Raw genomic sequence first — 14,534 nt, forward strand, 5'->3', positions numbered from 1 at the left:
TCTTTATGCCCCTTGTCTGCTCCTTGTGTTACTGACCGCTGTGCTGAAAACTGAACAACAACAACAACAACAACACAACAACAACTTTAAGAGATCTGTTTTGAGATAAATAGCTATAAGACAGTCTGTCTCTCTCTTCGCCACGATCACAGTGAGCACTTATCTTTGATAACTTTTGAAACTTTACTGGAATGTAACCTTTAAAACCCGATGTCGCCGCTTGTGAGCTACTTGATCTCCTGTTTGCGCAACACGATCGCTTTTTTTTTCTTAAGCGACAGGGTGTCTAGACAACCACGTGACCGGGCGGAGGGGAGGGGGGGCGCCAATGCCCACTGGAGACAGACAGAGAGAGAGAGAGAGAGTGAGAGAGAAGGCGCTCGAGCTGCTCTCCTCATTCCCGGTTCTGGAAGCGCGCGCTCCGCATCGCGGCTCGGAAACTTTACGCGCGGCGCTTTTTATTACTAACGCTTTGATGTTAAAACATTGTTGCTGTTCTTCTTCTATTTTTAAATATCGAAGGATACACCGGAAACATTGTATCACTAGCGCGTTCTTATTTCTCTCACTATTCCATTTCACTGTCGGGTTGTGAATTTTTTCCGTCTCTCTCTCTCTCGGTCTCGGTCTTGGATCTACCCGATCTGTCTTGGATCTACCCGAACCTCCCCGACCAGACCCGACCTCCTGTATCCGGATCTGCTTCTTCAGGCTCTGAACATTGGTGTCACACAGCCATGCTGGAGGTTTCCGTCTCGTGCTGGAGGAGCAGAACGGGAGGGCGCACGGACCGGAGGCGCGCGTAGACTCGGCTGGAGGATGGTGTGTGTGCGCGCGAGTGTGTGTGTGGATTTCCAGCGCGCAGACACTTCACTGTCTAACGGAAGTTTTCTTCATCATTAGTGCTTTTATTGCTATTATTATTATTATTATTATTATTATTTTAGAATCGTATTGATAATAAAGAGACAGGGCTGTAGAGGAGGAGAGTCTGGGGAGATTCTCTGATCTGCTGCTCGGTTTGTGGCTGGAAACCCGAACTAAGAGACTGGCGTATGGTACAGATTGCCTTTGCTGCTCCCAGCTCTTGCACCGTCTCTCGGACTGCGCGGCGCCGCCTGGCCTCGGATCCCGGGACCTACTTCATGATTTGCGGACGCCATGCTCGCTCTTTAGCCGGGAGATCCTCTGCTCGTCGCCGCGCATGTTCAGGACCAGACGGTCGGGGCTCGTCCGGCGACTCTGGAGGAGCCGCGCGCCCGTCGACGGCGACGGGGAGGAGGCGGCGGACACCGGGACGCACGGCGCGGGAGGAAGCGGAAGAGGAAACGGAGGCTTGTGCATGGGCAAAGCGACCAAGGCCGGCGGCGGCGGCGCGAGCGCGGAGGCCGAACTGAAGGCGCTCACGCACTCGGTGCTGAAGAAGATCAAAGAGAAACAGCTGGAGGTGCTGCTGCAGGCCGTGGAGTCGAAGGGCGGAGCGCGCAGCCCGTGTCTCCTGCTGCCCGGCCGAGTGGACGCGTACTCGCTCCCGCTGCTGCTCTTTAAGGTGTTCCGCTGGCCAGACCTCCGGCACTGGTCGCAGTTGAAGCGGCTGCCGTGCTGTGAATCCTACGGGAAGATCAACCCGGAGCTCGTGTGCTGCAACCCGCACCATATGAGCCGCCTGTGCGAGCCCGGTGAGTCCCGCAGCACACACACACACACAGACACACACACACACACTCACACACTCCAACACTGTACTATAGCCTGTAATAACCTGAGTGATTACAAAAAAAAGCTAATAAACCCAGCATAGTGTGAACACACTCACTGGTCAAACTGGTGGATCTACTTGTGTAACCAAGTGCTGACCAGAAGTCAGAAGTTCTGTTATAAAATCTTCAGTGTTGGTCAGGGTTTTTTTTATTATTTTTTTATTTGAAAATGTTTCAAACAGTTATTATCAAACAGTTATTAATTCAGTTTAGTCAAACACTTTCAAACCAGTTCACCAGGTGATCTACATCTGGATAATGTATACAAAAAAAAAAGAACAGGTTTACGAGTTCCTTGTCATCAGGTCAACTTGAGCGATGCAGAACTCAACCTGTTTTTCTGACAGATTAACGAACTTTAGTAAAACATTTACTGCAAAAAATTCCGTTCAGCTTACCTGCAGCTGCTGTTTATCCGTCACATTATACATTACTGCACAGAAAGGGTTAATAAGGGGCCTTGCTCAAGGGCCCAACAGTGTCAGCTCAGTGGTGCCGGGACTTGACCCCCCCCCCCCCTCCATCCTGGCCATCTGATCACTAGAGCTTTCAATCCACTCTACTGTCATAGTTCTGTTTTTGTATATTGTTAGTGATGTGCTAATACTTCGCACTGAGCGTGATGATGCTACACGACTGAGAACACACTTTAATCATTAATTTCTTTTTTTAAAAAAAAGTAAAAAAAAAATTCTGCATATAAAACAAAGACGTGCTCGTCAGTCCGGTCAGGGGGCTAATATTATCAGTTACACCAGGCTTCACACTATGTCTACTCTATACGTATGTACAGTATATTTTATATATAACAGCAAGCATTCCCATCTTACAGACGACCATGAGAGTGTGTGTTGATGTACCTTTGTCAAAAAGTCACCATAAACTTATTTTATTTATAGCTTACGAATATTTGTATTTATAGTATCAGACAGTACGGTGTCTCGATCTTAATGTCATAACTGATGTGATGCTCAGTGTTCGAATTAGTCAGAGTGAAAGAGTGCTCATTTTCAAAATGAATAAACAAACACCTCATAAGATGGGCAGCGTTTCAGTAAAACAGTATATCCGGTTATGTTTTTGTAATAAATGCAGTGATTGAAGTTGTTTGGTGATGATATTATGATCATGTTTGCATTATTATTCTTCCCATATATACATTTCAGGGCAATAATCTCCCGTGTAAACTTTTCTTTCACCCTGAAATTTTACCTTAAAGTTTTCCGAACTGGAAAGTCAGTCTATTAGTGTGTTATTCTGGACAGTTTTGGGCTTATTCCTTAACACTCGGGCCTCTGTGTGTGTGTACGGACATCGATTAATGTTCAACTGGTCTGAAGGCCCTGTTTTTTGGCAGTCACATGCTCTGTTTTCTCTGTCTGTCTGTCTCTCTCTCTCTCTCTCTCTCTCTCAGTCTGGCGCCGAGCGGCTCTGTGTTTATCTACGCACTTCACTTGTGCACTATCAGGGCAGATCCCCCCTCCTCCAGCCCCCATCCCTCTCTCTCTCTCTCTCTCTCTCTCTCTCTCTCTCTCTCTCTCTCTCTCCATAAGACAAACAGCATTTTTTTTCCACCCTAAAAGAATGCCAACTGTTATCATGAGGCTCTATCTAAACCCGAGTTGTTTCTCATGGTCTCTTTTCCCACTTTTTCTCCATAGAATCTCCTCCTCCTCCATATTCACGATATCCAGTGGATTTACTTAAGTCACCCGGTAAGTTATTCATTTCTTTCTGCTTTGGAAAAGGACAGTGTGTAGCGTGCGTCCTGCTCTCAGGGCTTGTTAACATCAAAAGAATCGTCACTTTTCTCTTTATTGTATTATCCTCTACTTTATCATGTTATGTTATATAATGTACTGTATATGATATTATAAGTATATAATACATCGTCTGGGCTGTATGTTGTTGTTGTGAATCTAATTTCTCGAAAGAATTTATACGAATAAACGGTGATCTCACCGGATAAAAGCGAATTGAAGCAAAAGTGCTGAAAGTTAACTCCGCCCCTTAACTTAACTGTCATATTTTGACACTTTGACACCTAACCCACACTTTGTATAAAAACGCGGACGGCTTCTTGATTCGGACACTGAATCGTTTCGATTCTTAAACTCAGAGCTGAAGACTTATTACGCCCTCATTCCAGAGCGACTCACTTTTATTTCATGTATTCACCTGATCAGTTTAGGGTTAAGGGCCTTGACTAGGGGCCCGTCCTCTTGACGTAGAAAATAATGACAATTTTGGGTTCATCACCTTTGTTAATTAACTATTCAACTTTTGTACCAGAAGTATTTTCATACAGCACACAACATATCCTGGGATTTATTTCATTTTTTTGCAGCGTACCCTGAGACTGAATCTCACAACCTTCTGGGTGCAGGCGTAACCGCCGAGCCACCGGAGGACCGCCGCTGATTATAGTTATCCGTGTTTTTCTCGGGCACGCTGTAATTTTCCGTGCGCTGTTTGGCCTCGTTTTGCCTGATAAAGAAAGACCACGTAGCTTTCTCGCGTTTGTAAATATTTTCCTCTGGTTCTTACATTATGTGGCCATGTGGCTCTGAAAATCAAGGCGAGAATATGAGCGTGCGTGTGCGCGCTTGCGTGTGTGTGTGTAATACGATGCAGATTCTCAGCGATGTGTTTTGATTTACGATGGACAGAAAGCAGCGGCCCTGCCAGTCGTCTGTAATAAAATGGCACGAGGCCAAGGCCTAAACCCTCGCTGACCCGGCACCAGCGCGAGGTGGTGGGGGTGTTGGTGGGTGGTGGCGTACAGGGCGGTGTGTCTGCACACACTTTTGGCGGCTCTGATAAAGACTAACGGCTCCATCGGGGTGAGGGTGCGAAGAGGGAGGGAGGGATGGACAGAGCGAGGGGGGTGGGGGAGGGTATTTGGAGGGGGGGGCAGTTGGGGTTTGGAGGAAAGCGGAAACATGGATCTCACAGGGGAAGGCTGAGAGATCGGCGGAGCCGTGTTTTATCTGCTGAATTAATCTGAGGGTTTGAGAGCATCTGCACGCAGCCCCCCCCCACTTTACCCCCCTGCCCCCCCCCCCTCTCTTTCTCGTGCCGTGGTTGTGCAGCTTTGTGCTGTCGCTCTCTTTGTGCCGTGCTGAGAGATGTGTTCATTCACAGCTTTCGCTGGTAATTGAGAAGGATCTCGGGCGGACTTTAGATGCTCACCATGCAAAGTTCATGCAAAGCGCTCGTCTCTGACACGAGATAACCTTTGTCTTAAAGTCAGCGGTCGAAAAACAGAACACGGAAAGCTTCGGAGAGAAAGAAAACAGAAAGAACTCCAGCGATGTTTATAATGCTATAATGTTACGTTAAACTTGTTGCGATGACGTACAGTTACGGGTTGTGTTGTTACGGGCAAATAATCAACGGCGGTATAACCTGCTCTTCATTAGTGATTTAAAATGGGTTGGTTTCGTTTTTATTTTTTTCATCCTGAAGTTTTTTTATTTCTTTTATACTGCAGCAATTCTAGCAGTTTTTGCACATCAAGCTTTGTTGTAGTTACGGTTCCAGTTGTGAAATATCTTGCTTTGGAAAAGTTACTCCTCACCACGGGCTGACACTGGAGACTCAAAAACTATATAAACTAGCGATAGGAGTCACCAAGGACCGGACGATATGATACGATATCATCACGATACTTAAGCGATGATACGATCTGTATCGTGATTCTCTAAGTATCATGATTTTAGAAAGATTCTATACTATTCTATACTATTTTTATTACAATTCTAGCTATGCTGTGCTGTCTGTCAGTGTGTAAAAAGTTTAGAGTGCACCACCTGTAGGATCATAGAGGAACTACAACATTTCACATCCGCGAAGGCGAATATATTGTATAATGTTTTTTTTGTTTGTTTGTTTTTTTATTAGAGGTAAAAAGGGATTTTAGAGGTAAAAAGTCGTTGGCGAAACGTGAACAGCAACTAATTGAAAAGAAATCACGATAACCGAATAGATTTTTTTCCCCCAATAATTGTTTAATCAGAACAGAATAAAACACGGAACAAACCTACGGTGCGTCAAACGCAAAGCCGGCACTTCAGGACAACACTGTTTTTTTTTTATTGTCTCTGGAACAAAAAACAATTTCAATACCAAAAACTCCTCCATCACTCGCTTTGTTATTCTCTTTTATACCCCAAAAAAAGAGGAACACAGCGATGCTCAGAGTTTTCATAAAAAGGTGTGTAATTATTCAGCGCCTGCTTCTGCGTCATCCGCTTCGGCGTGACTCATAACCGAACCAGATTTTTGGGTTTAGGAGCGTGCGTGTGTGTGCGTGTGTGCGTGTGTGTGTGCCTGAGTGTGATGTTAAACGAGAGAAAGGAGGAAACTTCAGTTTGAGAAGGAAACCTTTTTAACAGATATGAGAGAGAGAGAGACGAAAGAGAGAGTTTTTCTCAATGATCATGCAGGGAGGAAGTCATTTGTCGCCCCAGCTGTGTTTCTATGAAGACACGTGTGTGTGTGTGTGTGTGTGTGTCCTAGAGCCAGCGATATTAATAGGACAAAAGAGGCCAACTGTGCTTCATTTATTCGAGCTGCCTCTTTTGTTATCGCTTTGTCTTCCTCGTCACTGACCCTAGACACACTTCCTTACATCTCTCTCTTCTCCTCATCTAGTCTTCTCTCACGCACACACACATGCATGTAGGCACACACACACACACGCGCACACCTATCGCAGGCAAGAGTGGATGAAGAGTAGCTCATCTGTGCTGCTTGTTTGCATATCAATCTGAGCTGCAATCAAATGCAAACAAAATAGTCAGAGAGAGACAGCGAGACACAGAGACAGCGAGACACAGAGAGAGACGGAAAAAGAGATAGAGAGAGAGAGAGAGAGAGAGGGAGAAGTGGACACTATGGAGTGTGTCTAAACTAAATGTTTTAGGGATGAGGACAAAACTGACCAATTTCCTCATAGTGTGGTGAAGGTGAGAGAGAGAGTGTGTGTGTGTGTGTGTGTACAGTAGAGAGAGAGCTCAGTACAGCGCTCAGGTCAGGGAGCAGGAGTGAGTGCCACGTCATGGGCGGGCACACACACACACACACACACACACACACACACACACTTCCAAACACCTCTTCGTTTTGCCTTGGTTCGCACGCTTACATCTTTGATCACCGAAGTCTGGTCGATCTCAGAGGATTAAACGCGAATCAGTTCAGCTCAGCGAAACTCGAGGAGGCTTCAAAGAGAGAGAGAGAGAGTTCCTACACACACACACACACACACACACTGTACAGGATGCAGATCATATGAGAGAGAGAGAGAGATGTCAGAATTTTATCTATAAAAATTTGCTCCTACTTTTTAAAAATAATAAATAAATAAATAAAATATTCTCGTAGATTTAATTGGTTTTTTTTAAACCCTTCCAAAATATTCAATATTTCCCATTTTAATAATAATTTTTTAAATAGTCCTGTTAATTTTGCATTTTTTTAAATAGAAAAAAAAATAATTGAACAGAAATTTAATCTTAACTCGTTAATAAAATGTATTTAACAATTTGCAATAATGTACTACAAAACAATTTTAATATTTTTTTTCAAATATGTTCATAAAATCTACAAAAAAAAAAGGTTGATGGTGTCATAATACGTTATATTGAATATATATAAGATTAAACTTTATAAATGTACAAGTATATAAAAACAGGGATGTGATCCTGATGTACTGAGGTTTTTCTTCTTTCTTTTTTTTTTTTTTAGAAATTAAAGCTGCTGTAATTAAACCTCAGGTTGTTTCTCTGCCCTTAAAATGAGTCATGGAGTGTTTGAAGCTCCCTCTCTCTCTCTCTCCCTCTTCTTCTCTCTCTCCTTCTCTCTCTCTCCCTTCCTCTCTCTCTCTCTCCCTCTCTCTCTCTCTCCCTCTCTCTCTCTCCCTTCCTCTCTCTCCCTTTCTCTCTCTCTCCCTCTCTCTCCCTCTCTCTCTCACCCTCTTCTTCTCTCTCTCCTTCTCTCTCTCTCTCCCTCTCTTCCTCTCTCTCTCTCCCTCTCTCTCTCTCTCTCCCTCTCTCCATCTCTCCCTCTCTCCATCTCTCCCTCTCTCTCTCTCTCTCCCTCTCTCTCTCCCTTCCTCTCTCTCCCTCTCTCTCTCTCCCTCTCTCTCTCTCCCTCTCTCTCTCACCCTCTTCTTCTCTCTCTCCTTCTCTCCCTCTCTCCCTCTCTCCCTCTCTCCATCTCTCCCTCTCTCCCTCTCTCTCTCTCCCTCCCTCTCTCTCCCTCCCTCTCTCTCTCTCCCTCTCTCCCTCCCTCTCTCTCTCTCCCTCCCTCTCTCTCTCTCTCTCTCTCTCTCTCCCTCTCTCTCTCTCCCTCTCCTTCTCTCCATCTCTCCCTCCCTCTCTCTCTCTCCCTCCCTCTCTCTCTCCCTCTCTCTCTCTCCCTCTCTCTCTCTCTCCCTCCCTCTCTCTCCCTCCCTCTCTCTCTCTCCCTCTCTCTCCCTCTCTCTCTCTCCCTCTCTCTCCCTCTCTCTCTCCCTCTCTCCCTCTCTCTCTCTCTCTGCGGTCAGTGAGTAAGGCTCAGGTTTGGCCGTGCGTCTCGTTAGCTTGACCGCAGCTCGAGCAGCCCATCTTCGAATTGTGAAGAGGAACCGGACCGTCAGATCCTCATCGCTCTCTCTCTCGCCGCTTCTCCGTCTCATCGTGACGTCCGAGTATCGAACACATCCAGTATGAAGTGTACATCGAGCGTTAACTCTGTTTACCTTCAGATTATTAACTTAACGGGGTCGTTTGACAGCCGGGGCATCTGATTGGCCGGCTGTGCTGGTGGGCGGGTCCAGTGTTGTTTATATGCTCTGAATGGAATGTATAATTACCCTCAGCTCTGATCGCTATGGAAACCACTCAGAAAGTCCTGTTCCGTGCTGCTCAGTGCAGAACACACACACACACACTCAGAGTTCCCTGTCTGCTGGCATGCCATTTAGAAAATTTACTGTACACAGCTTTCAAGGCTGAGGCCATTTCCTGTCTCCTTCATTGTTTTTGGCTTGATGGAGTGTATCCTGCTAAACTGTATATTCCTATCACAGCTAGAACACACACACACACACACATTAGTGGGACTGACCTACGATTACCTTAGTTTTTATTGTTTTTGTCTTTTTCCCCCTCTTCTCATACAAAAAAAGTGAAAGTAAGAAGCATCAGAATTTTATTTATTTATTTATTTTCTATTTGTTCAAACGTGGCCACCTCATAGCACTCAAACGATGGAATGGCGCAATATCCCAGGCTTTCATATCATCTGCTTTTGTAGAACGACAAATAAAGTTGTCCCATATCTTTATGTATCGCGCGGCCCCTGGACGACGTCGGTTTGAAGTGTTGCTCTGCTCCGTACATTTGTATTCGATTAACCTTTCACTCGTTCTTCTTCGTGCAGATTCTCCAGACTCTACGCCTGCTTCCACTGAAACTGGGGGAACGATACATTCAGCCCCTGTGGGGTTTTCAGGTAAGAACTTACATCTATATACTCTGACATATCCCACCTCTCTCTCTCTCTTTCTCTCTCTCTTTCGCACGCTTTTGCTTCAGTTCCTTCTCTTTAGTGCTTCGTCTTCATGATCTTGTGACCTTTCTGACCTCAATTTTCTCATTTTACTAGAAGAACTCTGGGAATCTCCTGGCATTCGTTAGCATAAACACGCTCTTCCAGCACTTTTACATCCTAAGCCGCATGAACGTCAACCTGACTTCTCGTTATTCCCTTTTCAGCCTAAATCCGTTAAACAGCTGCTTATTATCAATATTTTCCGAACTCGCGTTCGCAGCCGAACGGATACGGAGTGTTTACGAGAGGCGCTTGGAGGCAGAGCGGCAGCGGGCGAGGGGGGGGGGGAGTTAGAGGGGGTGGGTGGCGGTTGTTTGGTGTGTGTGTGTGTGGTGGGGGGGGGGGGTTCTGTGTGTTTGGTGAAGTAGTGAAGGAGAGAAGGGGAGGCAGGGTAAGAGAGATGGATCGAGAGACTCGGTCTGGTCTCTGCCTGCTTTATTCATACAGATGTTTCTCATTAGTGAGACTTTAAAGCTGTTTTTCTTTTTCTTTTTTCTTTTTTTTTTAACATGATGGTGGGTGTGCGCTGCCCTGCTCTCCATCTTAGCTCTTAGCTCTCAGTGTGTGTGTAGATCAGGTCCGAGATAGGCGCATAACTTCTCTGCAAAAAAAAAGGAAAGAAAGAAAAAGAAAGAAAGCAGCAGCGCATAAACACAGAGCTTTTAAATGTCTGGGCTTTATGGTTGAGGTGTGGGTTGATAGGTGTGTGTGTGTGTGTGTGTGTGTGTGTGTGTGTGTGTGAGTGATGGACGTGCTGGATTATGTTGCCTGTGCTGAAGCTGCTCTGCTCCCCTTCGCTGGCCTCTCGTGTGCCCCGCCGTTTGTTTTACCTCTCCTTTGTGTGTGTGTGTGTGTGCGTGTGTGTGTGTAGAGAATGAGGATGAAAAGCTTGCCGCCAGTGTGCCGACAGCAGCGTGCAGTGCAAACAAAACCCGCTAACATCGTTCCTCCTTCCCTGCTCCACTCCTCTCACATTTTATACCACGCTACCCACTGTGAATTTGTGGAGTCGAAGGGAACTAAGCCTGTCTTTCATCACCTCTCCTCCTCCTCCTCCTCCTCCTTGTCCTCGTCTTTCCCTTTCGCTCCAACCCTCTACCCCTCGTCCACTATTTCACCATCCCTCCTCCCTCACTTTGCCTCCTGGTTTTGGGTCAGTTGGATGAATAAAGCTCAGAGAGGGAGGGAAACGGGGAAAGGCAGGGCCTCTGGAGCCAAAGAGTTGATTTCTCTGGCAGAGGAAGACGAGCGCGATCCCTCGGGGGCTTCACACAAAAGAGGCTCGTTCCTCCCGAACGCTTCGCTCTGACCTCCTGCCCCTCTCACGCTAGCCTTTGCTGGGTCCGAAAAGTGATTATGGAGGTCGGAGAGTGAGACGTTTAACCCCTTCAGACCTGAAACTTTTTTAAACCACCATACAAAGTGTTTGTCTGGAAAAGAGACGGCACTGATAGATTCTGAATCGACTATGAGATTTATGCTTCGAAATGTACAGAACGGATTGTTTCAAGACTGTAGCCGTGGTCTCACGAGGAAGCGGACATTTTAATGGGTGTTGTGTCCAGTGCTGTATTGATAATGCTAATGCTAGGTAATTAATCAAGTACCCTCTTAGAAGAAACAGATTGCGTGTGAAGGTGGTTAACCAGACTTTAGTGTTTAGATCTTATTAAGCTTTGCAGATTTAGACAGTAAAATATTAAAATTTGAAGTGAAAGTGGGGAGAAGTGTGAGTTTGCTTTGGCAAAATTTTTGGCTTTCAGCTCCCAGACCTTCGATCTTCTCATAGCCAGAAGTAGAATTGGCTGGTTATTGGAAAAAGGTTTGAACCAGAACCTTGATGGACAGTGAAGCCATCATCATGCCGTACACCACAAGCAAAGATGGCGGATTAAAAATCTATCTATACGAAGCAGTGAACCGAGAAGCTGGACAAACTATCATTTCTTGCAGTGGCTTAAAGGTAAAAGAGAAGATCGAATGGAACTTGCTGGAATTTAGACCTGACCGGGTTCAAACCCACGACACAGTTAATGCAGAGCTTCTCCGGCACAAGGTTTCACTCTGCCTCGATTCCCATGGTGCTCCTGAGCAAACACAGAGTGTTACAGCGTTTCACTGAGGCATTCGTTTGCACCAGAGACGCCTTGGAATGTTCAGAGAGGGCTTGTGTTGCAGGTCTAGTGGAAAATCTGAGGCCAAGTAAAAGCACGACCGGCGTCCTGCTCCTCCTGAGGGGTAAATAAGTCGTGTGGGGGATGTAACTAGGCATCTCCATAGCTGTCGTCTTGACTGACGCATCTGCCCCATCAGACCAGGAGTGTCAGGGGTGGAGCTGAGGGAAAAACATATTTCTCCAATTTCCCTACGACATCTTCAGAAGATCGTTTTATCGATTTCAGAAGTAAACAAGATAGAACAAGAGGGTTCTGTCGTCTCCTTTATTGTCCTTGCATCTTAGATGTCAGAGCGCCGTGTGTGTGCTAGTCTGTGTTTGTGTGTCTAAGCCTGAGCGGGATTACTGGACGAGCTAACTCAGTGTGTGTTGTTTGTCCTGGAAAGCTGGAGTTTATTAAGAGTTAGCCTCAATCCGAGAGCCACCACCAACAGACAAGCTCGCTAGGCTGGAGGCCAGAGAGAGAGAGAGAGAGAGAGAGAGAGATGAAGTAAAGGACTTGCTTAAGATGTTGAATCTTGTTTATTGGAACTTTCTTCGTAGTCTTTTACTGATGTTACAGTATCTACAGTTTGGACCGGATGATTAAAGGTTTCACGGAAATCCACTTTAAATTGTTTAACCTGAATAAATATTTGTGTTTGCAAGAGTTTCGGGGTTTATGGAAGACGAAAAGGGTCAAAACTTGTTTGAGTTAAACTTGCGGATTATGGATTGCCAATACTTTGTAATTGGACTAAGTCTGTAAAAAAAAACAGGATAAGATAATAATGTTGAATTATAAACCAAAAACAAAATAGAAAGAAAAAATTTTCTTTTCGTTATACGAGAATTTCTCTTCTCCTCGTCCAAGTATGCTAGCTAATGTTGCTACGTTGAGATATCGATGTTGGCTGAGGATTAGCAGTGTTGTTGTTATGGTGTTGTTTGAAAGTTGTATTTTCATTATAGATTTTAAAACATTGCTTGAGATTCATGTTCATCTGTTATACTGTTATTAACAGCAGTTATAATGATGTCATACACACGTTAAGTGTATAATGTTGACGCTAATGAATAATGTATAGAAACCAGAGATGGGAGTTAGCGTTAATCAGCCTCATAATAAACCGATATAATACTAAGTGAGTTTTTCACATGACGCTATCATGCTTTAGGGGTTGGTTGCCATGGATACCATGAAGCAAACATGGATGGAAATGAGATGGAAAGAATCTTGCAGAAATAATTCAGTGTATGTGTGTGTGTGTGTGTGTGTGTGTGTGTGTATGCATAAGTAGGATGAAGGTAAGCGTGTTCTAAGATATTGCATGTGAGTGTGAGGACTGTGCATGAGTGCAGTGTAAGGTGAGAGCAGGACAAGGGTGGGGGTGTTGCTGAACACCAAGCTCCACGCGCGCTTCCTCTGCACGGCTAAATTTACTCTGGGGGTCTCGTTAAGTGGCGCTACAGCGAGCCAGTCCAGAAATGGCCCGAGTCCAGGCTGCTCGGAGTTACAGGGTTCTGGGCTGATCCAGGAGCACCCTCCTGCTCTCACACAGCTCAGGTTCCTCCCGGCTGGCTCTCTGTAGACCGCGGACTGACTTTCCGTATGAGGGCAAGCGTGAGCAGAGAAGGGGAAAAGAACCAAAAAAAAAAAAAAAACGGGGCACTTCAGCATTTCAGAGACCTGCGATTCATTCCTCCGGTTGTTTGGGATAGCTGTGGAGGAAAGGGCAGCACAGGAAATGACATCATTCCTTGGAGGAAAAAGCTTTGGGTTTGGTGAAAAGTAAACATTTCGAGAAAAAGAAAAGACACAAAACGAAGCTGGAAGGATTTTTTTTTTTTTTTTTTTAAGAGCGACGCTGGAAGAAAAGAGAGGCGTCTCTCTAATTTCAGAGGCTCTGTGCCGCTTTTCTGCTCCGAGGCAAGGCCTCTTTCATTACTGCCCACTTCCTCCCTCAGCAGTGCAGCTATATGTGTGTGTGTGTGTGTGTGTGTGTGTGTTGCGCTGGGGTTTTGGCTGGCCGCTGCTCGCCTTGTGTCATTATGCTGCCCTCGAACGGTCCTGAGAGAGAGAGAAAGCGCGCGAGAGAGAGATGGAAGGAATGAGAGCGCCTTTGAGAGAGCCATTAAAAGGGAGGAGAAAAGCCACTACTGAGAGAAGACTTTCTGAACCAGCGAGTTCTTTTTAACCGACTCGGCCCCCAGGAAACGGACCTGACCGCCAGGCCGCGAGAGGAATAACACTCATCCCTCATTCATCCCTCACTCATCCCTCACTCTTCCCTAAGTGTACACACTGTGTACAAGAGTGAGACATCTCACTTGTTGTCCTTTCTCCCTGTCTCCTCTGAGACGGTCCCCACATTCCTAATGTGTGTGTGTGTGTGTGTGTGTCATTCTTTTTCTTGTGCAAGCTTTAATGCCAAAAAAAAGAGAGAATAATTATTCAATATATCAATTATACACACACACACACACACATACGTGTGTGTGCAGGTCTCCAGGATGTCTGGTGTCTCTCTCTCCTCCGCTGATGCAGTGTGAGTGGTTGTGGTTACACACATTATAATTAATAGTCATCATTTAGAAGGGAAGGGAAAAAAAAAAAAACGGAGCCACAACAATGTCAGAGTCTCCACTCGACTGGTGTGACTGGTTGTCTAATGCCACACACACACACACACACACACACATACATACATGCTTGTGTGAGAAGGCTTGGTTCCCACAGCGATTGATAACATCCTGGACTCGGAACAATGCTGCTGGTTGTTCTGTTCTGTGTGTGTGTGTGTGTGTGTGTGTGTGGGGGATGATTTCTCTAGTGGACAGCAGGCGGTGAATGGCACAGGTTAATGACATCACTGATTGTTTATATTAGGTGTGTGTGTGTGTGTGTGTGTGTGGACATTCTGTGAATCCGAGCCTTACCCAACACTATAAAAGTGTTTTATTAGTCTAGATTGCATCACAGACCTTTGACCTGCGCTTCACACATGACCGGGAGGTGA

General features: G+C 45.6%; 1 protein-coding gene across 1 annotated transcript in view; it reads left to right on the forward strand.

Moving 5' to 3' along the window:
- The first annotated feature begins 358 nt into the window (after positions 1–358).
- smad7 (SMAD family member 7) overlaps positions 359–14,534 on the forward strand; it is a 20,195-nt gene continuing 6,019 nt past the window's right edge. Inside the window, exons 1-3 of the mRNA XM_053478929.1 lie at positions 359–1,679; positions 3,422–3,475; positions 9,189–9,260. Coding sequence (XP_053334904.1) covers positions 1,205–1,679; positions 3,422–3,475; positions 9,189–9,260 — 601 coding nt within the window. The 5' untranslated portion in view covers positions 359–1,204. The remainder of the gene's footprint in view (positions 1,680–3,421; positions 3,476–9,188; positions 9,261–14,534) is intronic.

The sequence above is a fragment of the Clarias gariepinus genome, chromosome 19 (genome assembly GCF_024256425.1).
Source record: "Clarias gariepinus isolate MV-2021 ecotype Netherlands chromosome 19, CGAR_prim_01v2, whole genome shotgun sequence".
In the NCBI taxonomy this organism is placed as follows: domain Eukaryota; kingdom Metazoa; phylum Chordata; class Actinopteri; order Siluriformes; family Clariidae; genus Clarias; species Clarias gariepinus.